Below are 23790 nucleotides of genomic sequence, written 5' to 3'. Positions count from 1 at the left end.
GCCCCCAGGTCAGCTATATTCCTACTCGCGGTGGAAACGGCCAAGGCTGTGCTGTATGGGAGTAATAAGCAGGCTTTGCTTCTACTGCAGTGTTTTCTCAAGGGCATCATGTTTTTTTTCCATATGAGTGAATAGCAGCACCTCTTCACTTTTATGGGAGCTACTCACCTGTGATCTAGATTCCCAATTTTCTAAAAAAATATTATAGGCACTATCATAACTTTCCTTACTGTGAGAGAGTGAGATATCACCATTTTGGCCACTAAAAAGTAAAATGGTGCTTTTGTTCAGGTGGGAACGAAACCTGTCTGTTTTGATTCCATCACTGGGTGTTCCAAACTGCAGGCTATTTCAGTTTGTCTCATAGAGGTCAGTTGGTATCATAAACAATTGAGCTAATCCTTCACTGAAAAGTTCTACCCTTCCATCTTGTATTCCCTAAGTGGATTATGTGTTATTTTGACTGTTTTTAATGCTGTTTTAAGTGAATTTAATCTGCTTCCTATTCCACATTAGTTTTTGCTCATAAGCCAAGTTAATTACAAAGTATTATGTCTGTTTTCAAGAGCACTCCTTTTTTTAAAAAAAAAAGTTTATTATTGTATTTTTTACAACTATGAGATGGTGAATCAGCCACCCTTCAAAGACTGAAGCAATCAAGAAAGAAGAATAGAAAGCTCTCCTGATTAGTTCTTTTAGGCCATGATTGTTTCTTTATTTTACAAGTGCTTGGGAACCAGCATAGCTGGATTAAGCTTAGTTTGCGTGGTGCTTAACCTGGATGTGTGTTCTTTCTTCCAAAAGAATCCTTAAGTGACGAAGATTATGTCGTCCACATTGATCTGGGTTTGGCCAAAGAAATTCATGAAAAATGGAAAGCATCTATTATGGTAAGACATTTCTTATGGCATGTTTATAGAATCATTTTGTTTATATACGGTCTTTTGTTAATTTGCAGCTAGCCTTATGTATTTAACTTTCCATAATTTATAAATTATCTAATTATAGGACATAGATCACTTTCACATTTAGAGCACTCCAATTTCAAAACAAATCTCTTTTTTATATATATACAAACCAAAATGTTAACTCGCTTTGAAAGAGGGGTAGTACGGTATCTGTAAAGCAGTAGATTAGATATCTAGAATTTCTTGATGCACTTTTTTTGCATGTTGGATCAGAAAGTACAAGTTTGATATTTTTCATTTATTGGAAGGAATGTTTGGACATGGAATTTCACATGAAATTATGGAGTGCATCACCATTGAACGAGCAACCCTCCTCTCAGCCACATTTAAAAAATTGCAGACTAGTCTATTTTATATTTATATTTTTAAATGCCTCTCCAAAAGGCGTAGGGCAGGGATCCCCAGGTTTTTTTTTTAGCCTGCAGGCACCTTTGGAATTCTGTCACAGGATGATTGATGGAACTAAAAAATGTCAGGGAATGAGGTTAGGCATAACTCTAGTACCCTGTTTCCCTGAATATAAGACATCCCCGGAAAATAAGACGTAGTAGAGGTTTTGCTGAAGTGCGAAATATAAGGCATCCCCTAAAAGTAAGCCGCAGCAAAGTTTTTGTTTGGAAGCATGCCCGACGAACAGAACACAGAAAAATAAGACATCCCCGGAAAATAAGACATAGTGCATCTTTGGGAGCAAAAATTAATATAAGACACTGTCTTATATTCGGGGAAACACGGTAGTAACTCCTCACCATTTCAGGCAGAAGGTCTGTTTAACAGGATGTGTTTTGAAATTAAGTATGTTGTTTAAAACTATTTTCTTGCATACACAGAGCTTACTTTCAGCCACGTAGTGAAGATCCTTGTGCTCTGGTGGCAGCTGCTGCCAAGGCAGCTTTTTAAAAAGTCTGCAGTGCAAATCAGATACTTAATAGCAAATCAGATCAAAGTTACTAATCTTACAGCGCAATCCTAAACAGAATTACATCCTTCTGAATTCATTGTACTTAACGGACATAGAGTGGTACAACTCTATTTAACAATATTGTTATTTTTAACTAGGAAGTGTTTTGCAATAAAAACATCTGTATAATTCATCAACCTGTTTTAACTTAGAAACGGCGGAAGAGAGAAGATTTGCATAAGCAGCTTGTTGAAGGTGAGCATATATTTTCCTTGATCATACTTTGTCCTTGCATTGTTCAGATTGATGTGTATCTGGAGAAGCGGGTTTAATTCCTTACTTAACTCTAGCCCCGGACAAAGGGCATGGCAACGTGTGTGTGTGTTTCTGATAGTAACCCAGTGACCAAAGTGTTATCCTCTCCGTATTATACTGACAAACACACCCTCTGTTAGGGTGGTTAGGCTTAGATAGAGAGTGACTAGCCCAGGATCACTCATCAACTTCAGGGCACGGTGGGGATTCTGATCTAGGTCTCCTCTAGTGAACAGTGCAGTCCTTCATAATAGTTTCATAATGATGATTCCAATATTCATAGATTCTTTGTACAATTGCATAAATAAAGTCAGATTCCAGCATGTTGTAGTGGTTGAAAGCAGCCGACTCTAGTCTGGTAAACCGGGTTTGTTTCCCCACTCCAACACATGAAGCCTGCTGGGTGATCTTGGACCAATCATAGTTCTCTCAGAACTCTCTCAGCCTCACCTACCTCACAAGGTGTCTGTGAAGGAGAAGGAAGGGAAGGCAATTTATATTCCTCACGGTAGAGAAAAGCGGGGTATAAAAACCAGCTCTTCTAAAAAAGTTTCCAATCCAAAATTCAACAATGGCAGAATTAAAATGTCCTCAATGTAGAATCACTTTAAAGTGCTGCTGTTCAAACTAGCATGTCTTGAACTGTTTTCAAAAGAGGGTCACCATTAAAGTAATTTTTTTTAAACGAAAAGAACAAAGATGGGCAGAGTTGGGAGAGAAACAAAGGTGAGAGTGCAGGAGAGAAAAGGAGGCGAGAATCAAGGAAAGCCTGAAATATAGGTTAAAAAGTAAATGTTGAGTCTGGGTGGCAAGGTAAGATTAAATGTGGAGTCAAAGCCTGTAACTCTGAAGAGGAGTGAACCTCTTCAGTCATTTCTGTTAAGTTCTCCAAGTCTTTACTTCATTTCTGAATAATTTTGGTACTGATGAGGCAGCCTGTTAATTCTGAATCCATGCAATTCTACAAGATATTTAAATTATACTGTATCTGTGAAGTGCTGCATTATACCAGTTGTGATGTACTACCTGCTTACGTTGCTGCAGTTCATGAAGGGCAGATGTCCCATTAAAAACTTAGGAAGGTGAAACGCATTTGAATTGCCTTTTGGATCTTCTTTCACTGAATTGTTCTGTTTAATTCTTCATTGACTTCCCTTTTTTTAACTTCTGAAGATCCTGCACAGTTTGAGCAATTTTGTCTACAGGATACAGACCATCAAATACGAGCGACTAGTTCCTCAGCCTCTTGCCCACGTATAGAAAGCACGGCAGCTTCAGAAGTTTTTCCCTTCATGGATCACTGGAATGTGCAAACACAGAAAGTGTCACTCCGGGAAATAATGTCTGAAGAAATTGCTTTACAAGAAAAACAGGATCGGGTATGCATATTGCTTATTAAGAAGTCTTTGTTGTCCTTTGCAAAACTGCACTGTGCAGTGATAACAGAACATGGGATTAATTACTGGACCCCCAATGCATGAGCTTGCACCGTCTCCCCCCCCCCCACCTCTCACACACAATACAGTTTCTAGAGTGAGTTAATTCTCCAGCAATGCAAACAATAGACCCTTTAGTGCAATATCTAGAGAATTTTCAGAGCAGGAGAGAGGATCAGGGTTGCGAATGCAATTCCATTGCCCTATACTAAGCATAATGTTGTGCTAGTACCTGTGTTATACAGCAGTAAACTGATAGGGAAGAAATCAGACCTTATAAAATGAAAGAAGAACATAGTCATATAGTTCTGGTCCATTTGTGAAGCTACCCTGTTTCCCCGAATATAAGACATCCCCGAAAAATAAGACATAGTAGAGGTTTTGCTGAAGTGCGAAATATAAGGCATCCCCCGAAAGTAAGACATAGCAAAGTTTTTGTTTGGAAGCATGCCCGACGAACAGAACACAGAAAAATAAGCCATCCCCTGAAAATAAGACATAGCGCATCTTTGGGAGCAAAAATTAATATAAGACACTGTCTTATATTCAGGGAAACACGGTAAAATGCAGAAAGTGATTGAACTCAAGAACCTGACTTAGCTAAAGGCTAAGTAAAGAATCTCCTGTGTTTACTTGTGACATCTCTAGAATACTAGATAGCTAGCTATAAAAACTTTATTGTGGTTGTTTTTATCATTTATTGCATTTTTTTTAATGTAGAGAGCTGCCTTAAGTAGGTTCCTGGAGATGTGAGATATACATTTTCTAAATATTTAATACTGAATTGGTTATTTTTTCAATTTAATTTTGCTGAATATACTATGTTGGTTAAGTGTATCCCTCTAGAATTTTATAACTGTTTTTATTTGGACTGCATCATGAAAATATTTATGCGTTTGATTTTAAATATTAAATAGTGCCAATTTGTGAGACATTTTGCCTGATTTTAAGCGATCAGGTAGGGAACATGAGCAGAAGAAGACTGCTGTAATTTTTATATAAAGAGAATATTTGAAATTCTGATTGTTTGTCTCCTAATTAAATAATTGGACTTCTAATTTGCTATCAGTGTTAAGAAATATCTAGGTATGCTTGAAATATCTAGGTATACTTAAACATTGCAGTGCACAAGAGTTTACATACCTCTGCCCAGATAGACACTAGGAAATTATTGAATATTTTAATTTATTCCATTTTCAGCCAAGTTTTTCTTTGCCATTAGTTTGTTAGGTATCTCGCCAAGACACAGTTAAATTCAATGCGCTGTATTTTCGGATTTGTCCCAAAATTGTTTTAAGCAATAAAATTCAGAGCCAGTGTAAGGTTTTGCTTCATACAGGCCAATTCTTTGGGGGGGGGGGGGGGGGGGGAATTGTGCTGGCATCCAATTGGTTACTGGGGCAGGGGGAGGCCTGGGCATTCCCGGGGGTTTGTGGGACGTTTCGCTGCAGCCCAGGGCTTAGATTTATGCCACCCTTTAGACTTATGCCACTCTTTCAAGATGGGATCAGGGGAGCTCACAACAGCAATTTACAATAATAAAATCAAACAAACATCCACTATGCAATTCACCCCAATGTTTATAATTCTTCAGTTTTCTGATATCCTAAAACAGTAGTTCTCAACCTGTGGGTCGGGACCCCTTTGCTGGTTGAACAACCCTTTCACAGGGGTCGCCTAAGACTCTCTGCAACAGTGTTCTCCATCTGTAAAATGGATAAATGTTCGGGTTGGGGGGCACCACAACATGAGGAACTGTATTAAAGGGTCGCGGCATTAGGAAGGTTGAGAACCACCCACCCCCACCAAAAAAAGCCAATCAGAGTGGGGCACATCTCTGGTCAAAGTCATAAGGAAATTCCCAAGGTAACTAAGAAAAGGAACAAGGAATGAAAAAGAAAAGAAAAAAGAACAAAAGGTTGGAGGAGAGACCAGCAAAGATGTTCACCATCCTTGTCCTCAACCAAAGGCCTTGTGGAACATTTCTGTCTGACAGGCCCTGATGAATTGAAATAGGTTCCTTAGGGCCTGGGTCTCATGTGACAAAGTATTCCACTTGGCTGGAGCCAGAGCAGAAAAGCTGATCCCCTTCTATTTTGCTTCAGTTTTTATTTATCATCTTTACTGTAGCATTTACATTTCCCAAAATCATTAGTATGTTGTACACTATACCTGGAATTAAACTGGACCTGGACTCTTAGTAGAGCTAAGGTAGCATTCTCCAAAAAGCCTCTTGAAGACAGTTCTACTTGCAACCTTTTTGTTCTCCAGTGCTTCTTTGTGAACAGTATTGCCAACCCCAAATTACCTGAAACCAGTAGCAAAAACACAGAAAATTGTAACTTATTTTATTTCTAGTGGCAATTCAGCTATATTATTATTTTTTCTGGAAAATACTTATTTGGTATGTAATTATAATGAACACTTTATTTTCTGGGTTAGAAACGTTTTCCCTTTATGGCTACAAAAGACTGTGCTGCTATTCTGAAGGAGAAACAACTACTGGAGATGTTCCCTACCATTAGCCCAAATTTCTTAATGGATATCTTCAAGGACTACAAGTAAGTACTACCTTTTGTCAGTTGTTAATATCTCGTAATATGAGGCATTATCAGTATACCAGAAATAGAATCTCAAGCTTTTAAAAAACTTTTACCTGCTCAATCTCAACAGAAAGAGTCTCTCCAACAAATGCCGCTTGCTATTGCTTCTTTCTTCCCAAAGACAAAGTAATATTGGACATCATTTCAAAAAAGCACCAGTTATTTTGTTCAACTACCCTTGATTTTCACCAGATGTGTCCAGTGACAATCAAACACATCCTTCATTGCTTGACCATCTTCATCATTTTCATTAGGTTAGATCATTCCTACAATGTGGTTCACGCAGGTGTGATGACTCTGGATCAGAGACAGACCTATCTGCTCCAGATCACCTTGTGGAAAAAAGTGCTAAATGTCTATCCAGTATAGGCACGTTGGCAGAAGAGGCCAGGGCCTGATTTTGTAGCCCTTTCCCTTTCGTGAATATAAGATTTGCACATTACATTGCTATAAGAAGTATGAATGATCAACAATTAGAATGGAGGTTTCTCCTTTTTTCCCCTCACTCTCTCTTACTTTTCCCTCTCCCTCATTTTGTTTTATTATAGCAGGATGTTCCTTTTTATTTGATGATATATGTCCCAATTTTTTACATTTTTAAAAATACTTTAATGTTTATGCTCAAATACCAATAGGTCTTAAGCAGGACCACACTAAAGCACAATGGCCAAAATATTTAATACAGTCCGCTTAGCCTTTAAAATAGGCAGTGAAAATATGTATACATTTTGCAATCTTTACCATCTCCAGTTTATTTGGTGTTGAAAATAATGGAATGAAAGGTGAGTGCCTTTTATCAAATGATTCAAATAGTCTTTATCAACCTCAATGATAGACAATGAAAAGTAAGTGATTTGCTGTACCTGTACTGCCAGACCCACAGAGGTAGATTCTTTTGGAAAATGGAACGTTATTAAATCTGCTTTTCAACTCAGGTGATGGAAGGGCATGAAATCAGCCCATTCTACAGGCTCTCCTATACTTGGGAAATGCTAGCACAGGAGTGTCCAACTCTGGCGCTTCAGAAAAAAGGGCCATGCCAGCAGGGGCTGATGGGAATTGTAGTCCATGAAGTGCCACAGTTGGACACCCCTGTGCTAGCAGATTTAAATACTCTGGCATATGTTGTGGGAAAATATCCCCAAAAAAGGTGAAGCAAACTCTCCATGCTCTATTGTGCACACTGTTGCAGTCTAATAAAATCAAGCTCTTTTTTTTAAAATCTGAGTCCCCGCCCTCTTTTCCCCAAGTTGTTTTATAGCTTCCATCCAGAACCCTAGCTGATTGGCCTTTTTATATGTGCAGAATTATTCAGTGTACTTTGTTTACTTGTTTTTTATTTGCCACAGTTATTCTTTGGAACAGACAGTCCAGTTTCTGAGCTGTGTCCTGGAGGCAGACCCAGTAAAGACAGTTGTAGCCAAAGAAACACCTCTGGGTACCACTTTCTCTTCTTGCAGTGTTTCAAAGAGCCGAGAGAAAAAGGTAATGGCCCTTTTGTGCACTCATTACAAAAGATGGATCTGCTGTCTATGTTGCCTTAAACAACGGTTCTTAACCCAATTGTATGATTTTGTTTAGTTGAGCATCTTGCTGTTAAATTGTATTCTTTTACATTTGTGTTACCTGCATTAATCGTTTCATTGCCCAGATAGTTCTTTGTTTGCTTCTGGTTTTATTCCAAGTTTTTCAATTCCAGATCCACTGCATTGTCTTATTTTATGAAAAATATTTTTGTTACACTGAATTGCTTTATCGTATTTGTACTCTGCTTGCTGATTGACTGAATATTGTCTTTCTGATATATGTTATTCCCCTTCCCCCTTTTCCGGCCAGTCCATAACACTGGTTTTATTTAGGGAGTTGATCTGTTTGTTTTGACACAGTGGGGACCTAAAGTGACTTTCAACATTTGAGTCGGTCTAAATAGAAATCTTTTGAATTGTAGGCTAAGAAGTGCAGAGAGCCAGACGACATCCTCTCTGATAAGAAATTCCAAGACTTCAGATGCCCAGGGTATGACGACTTCAGGGCAGAGGCTTTTCTTCATCAGCAGAAATGGCAAGAGTGTTTGAGAAAAGCTGGGGAGGCATATCGCATGGGAATGAAGCCTGTAGCAGTATTTTATGTACAACGGGTGAGTTATTTTATTAGTAATGATCATGCAATTAGTTCAGTGGTTCTCAACCTGTGGGTCAGCACCGCTTTGGGGGTCAAACGACTCTTTCACAGGGGTCGCCTAAGACTCTCTGCATCAGTGTTCTCCATTTGTAAAAGGATAAATGTTAGGGTTGGGGGTCACCACAACATGAGGAACTGTATTAAAGGGTCGCGCCATTAGGAAGGTTGAGAACCACTGAATTAGTTCTTTAGTTAATGGAAAAGTGGAGAATTTTGTGGCCCCCATAAACCACCTGGTGTTTGTTAGACATTCACAGAAGCCTGCAGATGTATCAATACTAAGGAGCCACAAATAAAGACTTAAATAAGTTTTTCATCTTCATGTGGTCTCCATATGAATTATGTACAAAAATTAGTATTAAGGAGATGTCCCCACAAGCAGTCCAAAATGTATTTTAACCTGTGGAAATATGTGGAAATAAAACTTCGTTGAACTCACTGACAAGTATCTATTAACGTGAAAAATGTACTAATCCTGTTATCAACCATCTGATTTTTAAGAATGGCAGTGTAAGGAGAATGGGTTTCAAATAAGCTACCATGCTAACTAAAGCTCTGCAACTACCATCTAAATATCCTAAAAGAGAATTAATATAAGACAATATATAGTGGTATATTAGTTACAACCACTGGGCTGTGTTGGATGCACCTGAGAGTTTGGGACATGTCCAGAAGACTGTTGGATTTTTCCTATACCCTTTGATGAACTACTGTTGAATCTCACCTCATTTGTGAAAAGGGGGCTGTTATTGGAGAAACACACACAAAGCTCAATTGGGCATACAGGAGGTGGCCTCAGTCTTTATAATGTACTATTACACAAGAGGCATTAAATGCTTCTCTTGTGAATGCTTCTCTTAATACTGTAAGGCAAAGTTTCATTGTTCTGTAGCAATGCTATTCTTTTGCTCAATTAGGGATCATATAATATTTGCTCTTCCCCTCTGATCTCTATTCCTGCTTTGCACAGTCTCATGTACCTTTGCCTGAACCACATTTCACATCAGGCCTTTCTTGATCAACATATACAGTCCAGATATGCCGCTCATTGTTCTTGAGGCATGCAGCTTAGCAGCTTCTCACTTGTGGGGTTGTATTTTGATATTCAGTGCAGAGCTTAGGTTGCCCCTTGTGATTTGACAGATGTTATGTGTTTTGGATAAAGGGCCGTCTTCACGAGCAGAAGATGAAAGAAGCAAACCGTGATGCTGCTATGCAAATCTTTGAGACAATGAATGCCACCTTGCTGCCTGAAAATCTTTTGGATCTCCATGGTCTTCATGTGGATGAAGCTTTGGACCATTTATCCAGAGTACTGCTGGAGAAGACGGAAGGTACCAAAAAAATCTCTTTGTGAAACACTTGCTTTTGTGAACTGCAATGGTTATATTCACTTTACTTGTCACTGGGAAAACAGGTCACGGCATTGTTGCCTGTGGGTAAGGATTGTCACTCAGCAAATGGAGAAGATGCTTTGCCAGTGGAAGGTCTCAAGTTCAGTCTCTGGTAGCTTCAGGTGAAATATCTAGAAATAACAGGACTAGGGAAGACTTTGGCCCCTTCCGCACATGCCGAATAATGCATTTTCAATGCACTTTGCAGCTGGATTTTACTGTGTGGAATAGCAAAATCCACTAGCAAACAATTGTGAAAGTGGATTGAAAGTGCATTATTCTGCATGTGTGGAAGGGGCCTCTGGCAAGCTGCTGCCACTCATAATGGACATTACTGGGCTGGATTAGTTAATAATTTGAGTCAGTATAAGTGTGTTTCGGGGCTAGCGTGTAGCCAGACAAGCCAGAGGCGAGGCAAGCAGCATTCAAGGCGTAGTCAGCCAGTCCAGAGTCAGGGCAGGCAGCTGGCAAAGGCATGTTCAGGGCGTTCCAAGATCAAGACACAGGCGGGAGATCAGGCAGGCAGGCAGGCTTGGAGCTGGAGGTCTGAGGGAGACCAGGCACATGGAGCTTACCAGGAAGTAACACTCGTTGCACCCAGGCAGAGCCAAGCCTAAGGCAGGGTTTATATAGGAAGTTCTGACTACTGAGGCTGGGATCCTGCAAGAGCTCAGTCCTCCTCAGATGCAGATGCCTCCATCTCGCAAACCCTTCTGCCATACCTGGCAGCAATGCAAGCACTTCTCCTTCAACTGTGCAGCTGTAGCCTTTGTCTCCTGTGAGCCGCTGGGTTATTAGTCGGCTGATCTGAGATTCTTGATGGCTCTCCCGGCTGCACAGCATCAGGCTGTGCCTGAGTTTGCCAGGAAGGGCTTGGAGCTGGCTCTGCTGCCTGCATTTCCTCACGAGAAGCCAGCTCCGAATGCCCAGTGTCTTCAGTCTCTACATCAAAGTCCTCTATCCCCAGCCATTGCCCAGAGACTGGCTCATGACAATAAGGCAACTTTGTATATTCATCTTAAAAAGTGAAGATAACTTCACTTATTCATAGTTTCATAGTGTTACATTAAAAAAGAAAAGCTGTGTGTGAGGAGAGAACACTCTGACTCTTATCATACCTGTGTTTCAGAATACATCCAGGCTGGTGGTAAACCATATCTCTACGTGATCACAGGAAAGGGAAACCATAGCCAAGGGGGCGTTGCTCGCATCAAACCAGCAGTCACAAAGTATCTCGGAAGTCACAAATTCAAGTAAGTTAATGCTCAGGCTAAAAATCTGCAACCTACATTTATCAGGCGGTTGGTTACTTCTAAAAAGAAATTCTGCAAAGTTGCTTGTGATGCAGCCTAGAGCTCCCCTGAGAGGTAACTTCATCCAAATGAGCTGAACTACGTTAATATAGTGATGGCCACTGTTCAGTTTTACTAGCTGTTTTTCACTTGCATGGAAATGATAGACCTGAGTGATAACTGTAAGTTGAGAACGAGTCGCTGTAAAACTGCTGGGGATGAGGCAATAACAGAGGAAAGGTGGAAGGCTTGGTGGGCATAGCTTTGTATGCAGAGAGTAAATCTGGGTAACTTTTCCTCTTGCATCTGTTTATCCCAAATCTCATTTTGTAATCTGACATGTTCCTTCCTGTCTTCCCACTTTTGGAAGTGTCTCTCCATAATCATAAGGCACAGCTTTTTCATTTGGTGGCCAGGATCCAAAAAGTCACTATAGGCGTCCTTTAAGGGCTTCCTGAAAAATCTGACCTAGCCACTATTAACTGTGTCTTTGTAACACTCAGAATAGATTGCTGCAATACCTTGTACGTCGTGCTGCTTTTGAAGTTGGTCCAGAAACTTCAGCTAGTACAAAATATTGTGGCAAAAGAGGTAACAGGATCCCTTTGCAGTGACCCCAGTATTTTATCAGTTTCGGGTCTCAGCTCAATGTTTTAACCTGTAGAGCCTTCAACCAGTTAGGTTTGATGTACTTGAAGGACTTTTTCCACCCTAACAACCGGCCTGGGTCCTGAGAAAAGGAAGGGACGCTCGCTGCAGGAATTTGTTCTTTTTAGAGGCTTGGTTGGCAAGGTCCATGGGAAGAATTTTCTCTACCATCATTCCTGGGCTATGGAACTTATTCCCCTGTGAGCTGCAGGTTTTTTGGAAAATCTGGAGACCCATTTCTTCCAGAAGGCCTTTGGAGGATCTTGATATTTACCACAGGTTTAATTGGGTTGGTATTTCTGGATATTGTTGGTGTTGTATTTTGTGTGTCATTAGTAGCTTTGAGCATTCAGTCAAATGGAAAAGCGGCACATAAACTTCCTAAATAATTAAATGCAAAACTTGTGATTGTTTCGTAATATTATCTCTGAAGTTGCATTTTCCCTTGATCTACAGATTCACAGAAATAAAGCCGGGCTGCTTGAGAGTCATGCTGAAGTGAAAGAATGCAAAATCTGGCAATATTGAGAGACAAGCAGCTTCCAGCATATTAGGGTCACTCTCCTACTCTTTAGAATCTGAAGAACTATATTTGCTATAAACGTTTTAACTTATTTTTAGATGGTATGTTTGTCAGCACGTTATCCCCCACCCAGCTAAATGGACTTGCTTTGTTTTGTTTTTGTAAAGGGACTTGCTTTGTTTTGTTTTTGTAAAGGGAAGTATTTGCCAGGCCTTTGCTGCCATCAATTTCGTTTCTGCAAAAAGTAAACTTTCAAAGGGAAGCTCAGGCTCCAGTTCTAAGCCACCTTTCTACCCAGTCAAGAGAATATCCATGAAATTTCCCAGCTCTGCCCCCTTTTTAACTCTGTCTAGTCTCTGTATACATTTGAAAGGTGGGCAACTCTCTGTATGTTTCCAAGATTATTTCAAAGAAGCTGAAGCAGCTAGAGGTTGGAGAAAAGAAGCGACCCTGTGGGTCTAGTGATAGAACCTGATTGTTATTTATACCCTTGATTCCTTTCCCCATTCTTACAGTGGGGCAAAGGAAATCCTTCAGTAACTAAGACTCAGTCCAGTTGCCTTCAGACTGCCAGTGGTAGTGAGGAATTATTATATGATCTGTAACTGTAATTGTAACTGTAATACATTATTTGCTAAATTCACCCTGGTCCTAAACTCAAAGATTTCTTACGAATTAATGTAAGCAGAAGCTTTCTTATTCACTTCAGTGTTGGGATCAGGACTACCCTGTACAGCTAGTTTATTCTCACACAGCTGTCCTCAAGAACTGGAATTCACAAGGAATCACCTTCTTCCTTGGAGTTCTGTTCATTGGATCCCCTACACCAGTGGTAGCGAACCTTTGGCACTCCAGATGTTATGGACTACAATTCCCATCAGTCCCTGCCAGCATGGCCAATTGACCATGCTGGCAGGGGGCTGCAGTGAAATTATGGTCCACTAACGATCTGGAGTCTCAGAACCGCAACCTACTACACAGAACTATCCAGAGCAGCTGGTGGATTGGGATCGTAGCCTCAAATGCTTCAGGAGGAAAACATTTCCATTTAGTCTACAATAACAGCTACGTGCTCTTCTAGAGAAGACACCAGGACATTGGCCAAGTGGGCGCAGATCAAGTTGCCTGCTCAAGTCAGTTCTTGTCCCGTCAGCAGCTCCCATCCCAACGCTGCCCTGATAAAAGGAGTCTTGCCTTCTGAACCTCTGGTCATGGTGCTGTTAAAGTCACAAAAGTCTAATTCATACCGATAGTTCGAAAATCAGGAGTAGCTCATGGAGTTTCATTGGGAAAAATCTTCCTTTCTTGTTGCCATACCAGTACATTTCATACAGATTTATGAATTTGTTGCTCGGAGTAAGTGGAGACCGGCTTCAGTTTGTTTTTAGACACATTTTGGAATAACAAAACATTCTGGTTATAAAATTGAGAAGGTAGAATCTTTCCCTAGGGTTATTTACTTGTTTAAAAAATATTTTCATCAAGCAAAATTAATATAGACTCAATGGATTCCTTTCTTCTTTCAAAGCTGAAACGCAAATGCCCTTTTAAATAGGTTTGGTGTTGTTGTTTTTAGTTCTTGGCATTTCAGAATAGTTGCAGGCCGCATGCCCAGAATTACATAAACAGGAGTGTGAAATATTTTTTTCTTATCCTTAGCATGCAGTGAATTTTAAAGGAGCGCATTTTCAAAGCAGATGCCTCTTTTACATAGCAAACAACAGAACATGCAGGTGCATATATTGTGCACAGAATTTCAGATGTGCAGTAACTGTAAGGGAAGAGTGAACTGCATACACACAGTGCAGATTTCTCACAGCAATTGCTGGCTAAATGAACTTGGATAATATTTTTGTCTACATTGCATTAATATGTCATCACTCTGGGAGTGCGAAAGATTGCTGGAGGAGTGACTGGAGGGGCTGGTGACACATGTCCAGTGCTTAAAGTGCGTTCTGCAGGTGGTTAGGGTCTCGCAGTTCCAACAGCAGGGATCACCTTTCTGGTGATCATATTGTCCAGGCTCCGCTTTTCACCTTCTTCTCTACCCTCAGCTGTGACTTAAAGATTGTTATTCCTGAAATGAATAATTACATTTCAGATGTAAGGGAAGAAAGAGAGACCAGAGAGCAGAAGAGAGCAGAAGAGAAGGCACAGAGCTTGCCACGGCTCTCCCACTTCCCTGGGTGGTGTGTTCTACATCCGGGGCCCTTAAGCTAATTGCAGACTCTTTTAATGATGGGGGAATTATTGTTATAACTTTTTATGTGAAAGATGAGAACAATGTTAAGAGGAATGTCAAGAGGTAATGTCATTAAAAATCTGAACTGCCCTTTTGTTTTACAGAATTATGTGGGGAAACATGCGTTTTTCTGTATTTTAAAGTCACTTAACAGCAGGGTATTTTTTAAAAAAAATTACATGCACTGCCAAATAGACAAAGAAACCAGTTCTATTTCTGCTCCAGTTTCCATCAGTGGTAAGACAGGTGCATTTCCAGACTTTTTCTTGGATTCATCAGAGCAACATAGTCAACAATTTTATGTAAATTAAGGCTGCTTTATGTTTTAACATTTCTGCAGCACGGATTTTCTCTTTTGCTTCCAGTTCAATTGATGGAAAACTGTGATTCCCCATGTCTTGCGTAAGCAGTAAAAATGTATTTGCGTCAGTCACACACTTTCCCCCCTACATAAAAATAGGTGTTGATGTGTGGAAAATACTGGGTGAAGGGCCCAAGTTGCCTATTTAATACACTTGTATCAATAGCTGGGTTTCTTCTGGAGTGGTGACACATTCTTGCTGTGGTATTAAGGTTCGGTTTACAAACAGCCTGGTGCCTTTGTTCAAACCCTGCTCCTTTCAATGACACCTGCTCAGAACATCTGACGGCCTGATTGTACCCTCCAGTTCTTCTTTAAAAATTGTAATGGGTTGTTATTGTGAAATAACCATTTGACAGTTCTTTACATGTATAGAAAAAACAGCCAGCTTTGTTAAAATATTTTAAACTGTTGTTCTAAAGATACTGAAACGAAGAGTATATTTTAATGTCTCATAATTTTATTCAGCTTAATCACAAGCACCATTAATGTGAAAAGTCAGATATCTTAAACTGGGAAAGAGTTATAACCTCTTTACCCTTTTTTTAATTAAAGTCCTAGATTAACCTTGTGAGGGGGTCTGGTGAGCACATATGAATAAGTAGCATTGTTGCAGCTGCCAAACTTTCGGTGCAACTATTTAAAAGCAATGAAGTGTACTCAGGGTGGTACTTTTGGGATGGCTGTAAAAAGAGAAAGTGCCTAGGGAAATAGAGATTTCCAGGGACAGTGGTTATCAGCATGTTTCTAGAAAGTTACTCTATAAATATAACTTCTTTAAAGTGTGCAGTTCAGGTTTCCTAGAACATTGCCTAATCTTTCTTTGTGGGCAGTGGAAATATTGGAATACTGTGTAAACTCTGTGCTCAAGCATTATGGATTAGTTCACAAAGTATATTTTGCCTCCACCCTTTTCATGGACTATTGCAATATGTAAAATAGATTATGGCACATTTGGCTGGTGACAATTTTCAATGGTTGCCACGTGACTTTTTCTGGCCATATAAATTCAAGAAATAGCTGCCATCTGTGAGCCTGGGTCACTTGTTAACAACCGTCCAGAAATGTTCATGAAGAAAAGAAATGTGGATTTTTTTTCCATTTCAAAGGTGGGGTGGCCAAACAGACAGTACATGATGATAACTCTACTATCAAAGTATACATAGTATACTTTGTCATATAAAAAATATCATGGCCAGTACTCTGATGGACTCTTATTTTTTAAAGACTTTATAAAGTATATAAAGCTACTCTGTTTTCCTATCTTTTTTGAAATACTTTGATGTTAGCGTGTAGAATTTTTATGTGAAAAATTTCTAATAAAATCCAGTTTAATAAAAATATTATGATCCCAGCCTTTTTTTTAAAGGGTGCTTGTCAAACTGAAAGAAAGTGAACAAACTGAAATTTTGCATCAGTCTCTCTAAAGAAATGACCAAAATCTAAAGTAAAAAACTAAGAAAATTATGAGAGGCCTGTTTTTCAGCTGGTATAGCTGAGAGCCAGCATGGTGTAGTGGTTAAGAGTGGCAAATGCTAATCTGGAGAACTGGGTGACACAAGAAGGGGAATGGTGGCCATCCAGGGCGGCAGCGGGGGGGGGGGGTGGGTGGGTGAGAAGGAAACTGTTGTGTGATTCTCTCAGATCCTAATCAAGAGCTATACCCAGTACATCACACCAGCCTGCAGAAGCTAGTTATAAGCTAAGGAACAATAAATCAGGAGAGCAGGCATCACTGGAGGTTAAGAAAGCAGTTCCTTTATTTAAAAATGTTTACAGACTGCTACTGCACTAATTACCCCACAGATGATAGAGGAGGAGGAGGAGATTATTATTTGAATCCCCCCTTTCTCTCCTGTAAGGAGACTCAAAGGGGCTTACAATCTCCTTTCCGTTATCCCCTCACAACTGTGACTAGCCCAAGGTCACCCAGCTGGCATGTGTTGGAGTGCACAAGCTAATCTAGTTCGCCAGATAAGCTTCCACAGCTCAAATGGAAGAGCAGGGAATCAAACCCAGTTCTCCAGATTAGAGTGCCCCTGCTCTTAGCCACTACACCACGCTGGCTAGATAGTGTGTGTTTAATCAGTAAACCTCATTAAAGGCAATTAGAGAGACATGCTACAGAGTAAATGCGCACGGGGAACTATGATGTTCCCAGAGGGTTAGACTAGGAAATCGGGTTTCTTCAGTTCTTACTCTAAATATGGGAACGCCACAGGGCTGTGTGTTGAGTCCTTTACTGTTCACCCTTTATACATATGACTGTACTCCTGTCTATCATAGTAACACCATTATCAAATTTGCCGATGACACAACGGTGGTGGAGCTCATCTCTGGAGGGGATGAGTCTGCCTATCGGAATGAAGTGGATCAACTGCTCTCATGGTGCAGGGAAAATAACCTGGTTCTTAACACTAACAAGACAAAGGAGCTCATAGTCGACTATAGAAGGCATAGCTCAGAAATTCAGCCCTATGACTATATAATGGAGATCAGAAGAATTGGGCGAGGAATTTGGCTAGTTTTTTTAAATTTCTGGGCGTTATGATTAAGAAGGACTTGACCTGGGAAGTACAGACTGCCGCGGTGGTTAAGAAAGCCCAGCAAAGACTGTCAACTTTTCCTGAGACTTTTAAAAAAAGGAAGCAACAACTAGATGGAAAAGCTTCTGCGACGTCCTTTTACCACTGTTAACTATAGAAGTTAGTGTCCTAACCTACTGCATCTGTGTATGGTTCTCAGTTGCACAGTGGCCGAATAGGAAAGAAGCTCCAAAGGGTGATGCACTACTGCACAAAGAGTTATGGAAGCTGCCCTCTTCCCTCCTTGGAAGAAATCTATAATTCCCGAAGCCTAAAAAAAGCCCAAAATATTCTGAGGGACCCGTCTCATCCAGCACACTCTCTTTTTAAACTGTTACCATCTGGCAGACGATACAGGGCCCTCAGAACTAGGACAAAGAGGCTTAGAGACAGCTTCTACTCTAGAGCTGTGGCTATGCTAAACTCCGCTGCTTCATATTGATGTATTTGGGGCTGTGTAGGGATGGGGGAGGAAGGGGAAAGTGAGGATGATGTATGAGTCTGAAATTGTGTGCATCGAGGAATGCTGCTGTAAATTTCGTTGTGCGTGCACAATGACAATAAAATGCTTATGCTTATGCTTATGATGTCTGTCATGGCTTCTGTGCAGCCCCACATAGAACTGCACAGGCCAGTCAAGGAGAAGACGATTGCAAAGCTTAGATTCTTCTAGAAAGCTTTAAAGTTCTCTGAGACTGGCATCCTCCATCCCATGTATGCCTGCACAAAGACCACTCGATGAACAACAGTTACCGACAAGTACAACCCTGTCAAAATGACTCCAGAAGATTGAAGATTTTGTTGGGTTTCTAAAGCAATCAAAAACTAATGTGGGTTTATCACCACTAGATGCTGCAAGTGATACTCGGCTGCATTCTGTTATGAATGAGTGTCTTATTGCCTTTTGCCTTATGTGCCCTTTGCAATTATACGGGGTTGCCAGCTCCAAATGGAGAAGTACCTGGAGATTTTGGAACGGAGTCTAAGGACGGTGGGGTTTGGTGAGTGGAGGAACTTCAGAGGGTTTGATACCACTGAGTCCAAGAAGCCATTTTCTCTAGATGAACTGATATGTGTCACCTGGAGATCGGTTGGAATCCCAGGATATCACCAACCATCACCTGGATATTTACTATTGTTTGCTCATGTAATTATTATTAGTACAGGGAAGAGAGAACAATACTTTTGCATGTTTCCCGGAGATATAAAGTTGCAAATTTAAGTTCAGCTCCAAATAGGAACATGTAAATACTTTGGGCAGTTGATTAGGAAAAATAAACATGATTGGGTATGTGAAGAAGTTTAAGGCAAGACGTTAAGTTTCCCAGCCTCCGGGGTTATTCCCAAGAGGGGTTTGAGTTCCAATCCAACCTCCTTGCGAGGTAGGAAGGTAGCATGGCAAATGGGTTCATGGCAAATGGCAGGTAGGAAGGCAAATGGGTTCATGGCAAATGGCGAGGTAGGAAGGTAGCATGGCAAATGGGTTCAGTAACAGCACAAGAGAGGTCAGGTCCAAAGATTTATTATGGGCAAGAGAACACAGAACCAATACTCAATTCAGGCAAAACCAAAAACAACAACCTACCAAGCCCCATTTTAGGGTGCTAGCTAAAACCTTCTCCAGCCACAAGACAAATGGCAGACTCCACTGGCAATTCCTCAGTCATAGTTTTCCAGTCCAGGTTGTTCAGCTATGCTGCACAGATTCCTTCGTATGCAGTTTCACCCACTCCACACTCCACTCCACAAAACCTGCTGCTTGTATCTGAGGCTAAGCCATAGCCAATTCCCTTCTTTCAACTTCACTAAGCACATGATCTCTCTGCCTGAAACTAAATTCTTTCCAGCTGGCTCCTTCGCACTTTGTCTTTACAGAAATATTTTTTACCACTGTTAAATTTTAATTACTCAAGAAGATACTACTTCTTGATAGGTGGTACACTGAGTATCCTTACCATTTTGCATTGTTTAACATGCAGATAAACAAGCCATTTGGAAGGACTTGACATAAAACCTAACCAGGGGTTGATTGCCCATAAAATATTGTCTTCCACCTTTAAATTGTTTTTTTTTAATAAGCAGGGGTTGGGTGTTATGCTGTAAAAACCAGCTGAGTTGATTGCACGCTATGTGTAATATTTTCGAACGAGCACGTCTTTGTTGCTATATTGTAGAGGCTAGATTCTCCAAGAGTATATTATTTACATATATCTTAGGGATGTCTGAATAAAATATTGGATGGATTTATGTTTTGCCACATGTAAATGATAACAGAAAAATATTGGAAAATAGACAACGAAACAAAGGTTTGGGTAAAAAAGAAATTGTTTATTAAGCAATATATTGTACATAAGTACACTCAGTGTGGAGTGCTGTTCTGTTAACCACCTGGAGGTTCGCAACCTTAGCAGTGATATAATCCAAAATCTAGTAAACTGTGCCCCCACCCTCTGGACCACTTCTTATTCTCCCCAGCTTAGATGCTCTTGAGAAACAGGATCACTTTTCTACAGCGTAGTGCCGCTTCTGTACACCTCTAGGTCTTTATCTTCTGTGATCTTTTCCAAACTTACTTTGCTGTGATACTTGGGAAAGACTGCAGCAAAATCAGGGAGGCAGCCATAGGAGTGAAAAAGCCTGGCTCTTTCTGGTCCTGCCCATACTAGGGCATGCCCTCCAGTGTTTTCCGCCCCCGCTCTGCCCCGCCATGGCGCCCTGCCCCCCCCCCCCACATTTACCTTAGTTCAGTCTGAAGAAGCGGCCCGCCGTGGGTGGATTTTCTGCCCCCAAGTGCGCACCTGGTGCAACATGCCTCCCCCCTGCGCCCTGGTAGCTCCGCCTCTGAAGCTAGTGCCAGGCGATTACAGCAGGAAAAATATTGGGACCCCTGCCATATGGAAGCCCCCTTGCTACTGTGTTTTGTTGTCAGGTGAAATTGGTCAGGAAACCACACCAATTAATTCCTATGTAGAAAAACACCCTGGAAACTGACATCTTTAAGTCAACCAGTAAAAATCCAAGCAGTTCCAAGAAGAAATTCTGCTTTGTGGATCTTTCCACGTTTGATTTCTGATGGGTTTTCAAACATCATTTTAATCAAATTGAGCCTGTTCCCTATGTATCTGACTGACCCAGAAACTTTGTGGGAATAGCCTTCTCCCCCATCCTTGCATCACAGAGCAGAACTGTCCAACTGACAAACTCTCCCACCTTTGGAAATTGACAAAGAAGAAGGTGGTGACCTGTGGGGGGGGGGGGGTTGGGGGGGAGGTTGTAGCTTACTGGTAGTTAGGATTTTAAACCCAGACAGGCAGTGTAAACTGGTTGTGGGCTTTCCGGGCTATGTGGCCGTGGTCCTGTAGATCTTGTTCCTAACGTTTTGCCTGCATCTGTGGCTGGCATCTTCAGAGGTGTATCACAGAGAGAAGTGTGTACACTCCTGTGGCTGGCATCTTCAGAGATGTATCACAGAGAGAAGTGTGTACCCAGAAGTGTGTAGACGCTTCTTTCTGTGATACACTTCTGAAGATGCCAGCCACAGATGCAGGCGAAACATTAGGAACAAGATCTATCGGACCATGGCCACGCAGCCCGGAAAGCCCACAACAACCAGTTGAGTCCAGCAGTGAAAGCCTTTGACAAGGCAGTGTAAAGTTCATCTCCTCATGAATCAGAAAGTGAAAATGCAGCTTGTGTAAGTTACTGCTAAATTAACGTGTGGGTTCAGAGAAAAACGGAAGTAGTATTTCAAGGAAAGATGACAATTATCCAAATTACATCATTTCCTCCTGGTTTCAGTAGATGGAGTTTTTTAAAATGAATTCTTTGCAATAAGGTTTTTTCTACCCCACATCATAAAAAATGTTGCCTCCAGCAAATGTTGCCTCCAAATCATACATACACACCACCCACATACAGAAATCCTTAGAGGACACAGATAAGCCTGAAATTAGTTTTGTTGTACTAACTACAAGGAAGAGTATCACCCTGGTGAAAAGCATATGGTGAAAGCAAGAGGCCAGATATCCTTTTGGATGATTCCTGCTCTCTAGATATTGTTGGAAAGGGTTGCTTAACATAATGATTTTCAGGAGGTAGCTGTGTTGGTCTGCAGTGGAATAGCTCAGTTCCAGTCCAGTAGCCCCTTACAGGTTCCCAGACCGTTGACTCTCAAAAGCTGATATTCCAAAAATCTTCTTAGGGCGATTTTGCACTTACCGTGTGAACTCAAGTTTGACGTATGTTCGACGCAAGTGTTCCCCACATCCGGTGAATCCGACGTGGGTTTGTCCTGCTCTGCTCCGTTCTGCCATTAAATTTTCGACTCCACCTCCGAGGTGGGGTAAACCGGTGAAGCTAGGTTGAACTCAAGCGAAGTGGGGAATCTTCGTCGGGTCAATTCGCCAGTTCAGACAGTCACAGACGAATGTTTTGGGCATGCACAGAACGGAAGACTCGCGCCAACAAAAAGCGCGCCTTTCCCCCCCGCTTCCATATAACATTGACGACCATGCGCAGGATGAAGGGTAGATTGCACGCCACTCACAGCAATGAAATGGCAACACTTTTCCTTCACAGCACCGTTTCGCCCAATGAACGCTACGTAGCTGTAACGTAAAAAAAATTGGGGGAAAAAGGGACGCACGTTCGCATTCCTGCCCGAACGCAGCAGCCAATCAGGCATGACGAGTGAATGACGCGCTGAGGTGATCCCGCCAGCTGAACTCGGCTCCGGCAGGACAACCTCGGCTGCTGTGGGAAGCTACGAGGGATTGACATAGGTCGACTCTTTTCAGCCTGATGAGTCAACCCTATGTCAATTCTCAAGTGCGAAATCGCCTTAGTCGCAAGGTGCACTTGAATCTTCCTCTTGAGACACTTAGGTTGTACAGAGTAACTAACAGAATGGATACTGACTGATCGAAGAGGCCTGGTTGGCAGCATACAAGGAAGTGGAAAATGAATTGAGGGAGTAGAAAAACAGGTAAGGGGGCCACTGCTGAACAACTTCTTCATCTTCAGTCTTTTGTGCAGTCACACATTGGGGCTGTACGTGTGCAGAATGGCTTTGGGGAGAACTTTCTAGCTTCCAGAGACTGAAAAAGCCCTTTTCCCCTGCCACGTAAGGCAACTTTTCCCCCCTGAAGCAGTGGTGGGATCCCAAAATTTTAGTAACAGGTTCCCATGGTGGTGGGATTCAAACAGTGGCGTAGCGCTGGGCGGGGCATGACGGGGGCGTGGCCAGGCATTCTGGGGGTGGGGCATTAATAATTTCTCTGTTATTATAAAAAAACTCTTACTGTAAAAAAAGTTCCTAATTTCCAGCTGTGTATCTTTCTGTCTATAATTTAAACTCATTATAGCAAGTCCTATCGTCTACTGCCAACAGAAACAACTACTTCTCCTCTAATTGACTGCCTGTCAAATACTTAATACTTTCAAATAATTTTGTTCCTAGAAATCAAAAGGATACTTTCCTTAAACAAGGAACTTTACTATATTTCTAAAACATGTTTTTAAAACAGCCCAACAGGGAGAATTATCCCGTTTTCTACCTTTGCTAACCAGCCACATAGGAAACAACAGGACTTTATGATTTTTGGACCTAATGGAATTTCTAACGGAAAAGCAGACCCAATTAGTAACCCCCTCTCGGCACACACAAATAATTAGTAACCCACTCTCGGGAAACGGTGAGAACCTGCTGGATCCCACCTCTGCCCTGAAGCTGTCACGCGCCATAAGGCAGAAGCTATTTGCCCTCAGTTCTGCTTTTACCACTGAGCTGAGAGAACTAACACCAGCTCTGCTCTTGTTATACCCCCCCCCCTTTTTGTGGTCTTCAGTCTTGCTACTTTATCTATGATGGCTCAGAAATTGCCTCTTGAAAATTCTATTATCAATTGTCAAGTTCCATCCAAGTTTGAGAGCTGTTTAGGAGTTGTTATTATGACTTTAAAGTATGTGCATAAATTTAAGCATAAATATGAACAGATATAATCATTTTCAAACTTAGTAATATATGATTGCAGAAAAGATTGGGTAAATTTATTTATCAAGACTGTCTTATTTTAAATTGCATTTTATATTCCTTTAGTATAACTGATAATCAGCGAAGATTCATCTATTGTGTGTTTTTATACTTATTACCTAAGTGTCCTGGTGTCTAAGGGAACCAGGATGGGTGTCTAAAGGACTTTCACCTGAGCTAAGATTTAAAAGGGACAAGTACAAGAAATGAAAAAAGGGGGAAATCACTAAAGAGGAATTTAAACGAACAGCCAGGATGTGTGGAGAGAAAGTAAGAAAAGCAAAAGCTCAGAACGAGCTCAAGCTTGCCA

General features: G+C 41.1%; 1 protein-coding gene across 1 annotated transcript in view; it reads left to right on the top strand.

Moving 5' to 3' along the window:
* Positions 1 to 13119, top strand: part of N4BP2 (NEDD4 binding protein 2) — a 40306-nt gene extending 27187 nt beyond the window's left edge. The window contains exons 9-17 of the mRNA XM_048509274.1: positions 805 to 890; positions 2082 to 2124; positions 3358 to 3563; positions 6063 to 6181; positions 7573 to 7708; positions 8172 to 8360; positions 9570 to 9738; positions 10928 to 11051; positions 12195 to 13119. Of these exons, the coding sequence (XP_048365231.1) occupies positions 805 to 890; positions 2082 to 2124; positions 3358 to 3563; positions 6063 to 6181; positions 7573 to 7708; positions 8172 to 8360; positions 9570 to 9738; positions 10928 to 11051; positions 12195 to 12240 (1118 nt within the window). The 3' untranslated portion in view covers positions 12241 to 13119. The remainder of the gene's footprint in view (positions 1 to 804; positions 891 to 2081; positions 2125 to 3357; positions 3564 to 6062; positions 6182 to 7572; positions 7709 to 8171; positions 8361 to 9569; positions 9739 to 10927; positions 11052 to 12194) is intronic.
* Positions 13120 to 23790: the final 10671 nt, after the last annotated feature.

This window comes from Sphaerodactylus townsendi, linkage group LG10 (genome assembly GCF_021028975.2).
Source record: "Sphaerodactylus townsendi isolate TG3544 linkage group LG10, MPM_Stown_v2.3, whole genome shotgun sequence".
NCBI lineage: Eukaryota > Metazoa > Chordata > Lepidosauria > Squamata > Sphaerodactylidae > Sphaerodactylus > Sphaerodactylus townsendi.
The sequence above is the reverse complement of the archived record's forward strand: the minus strand, read 5'-3'. Positions and strand labels throughout refer to the sequence as shown.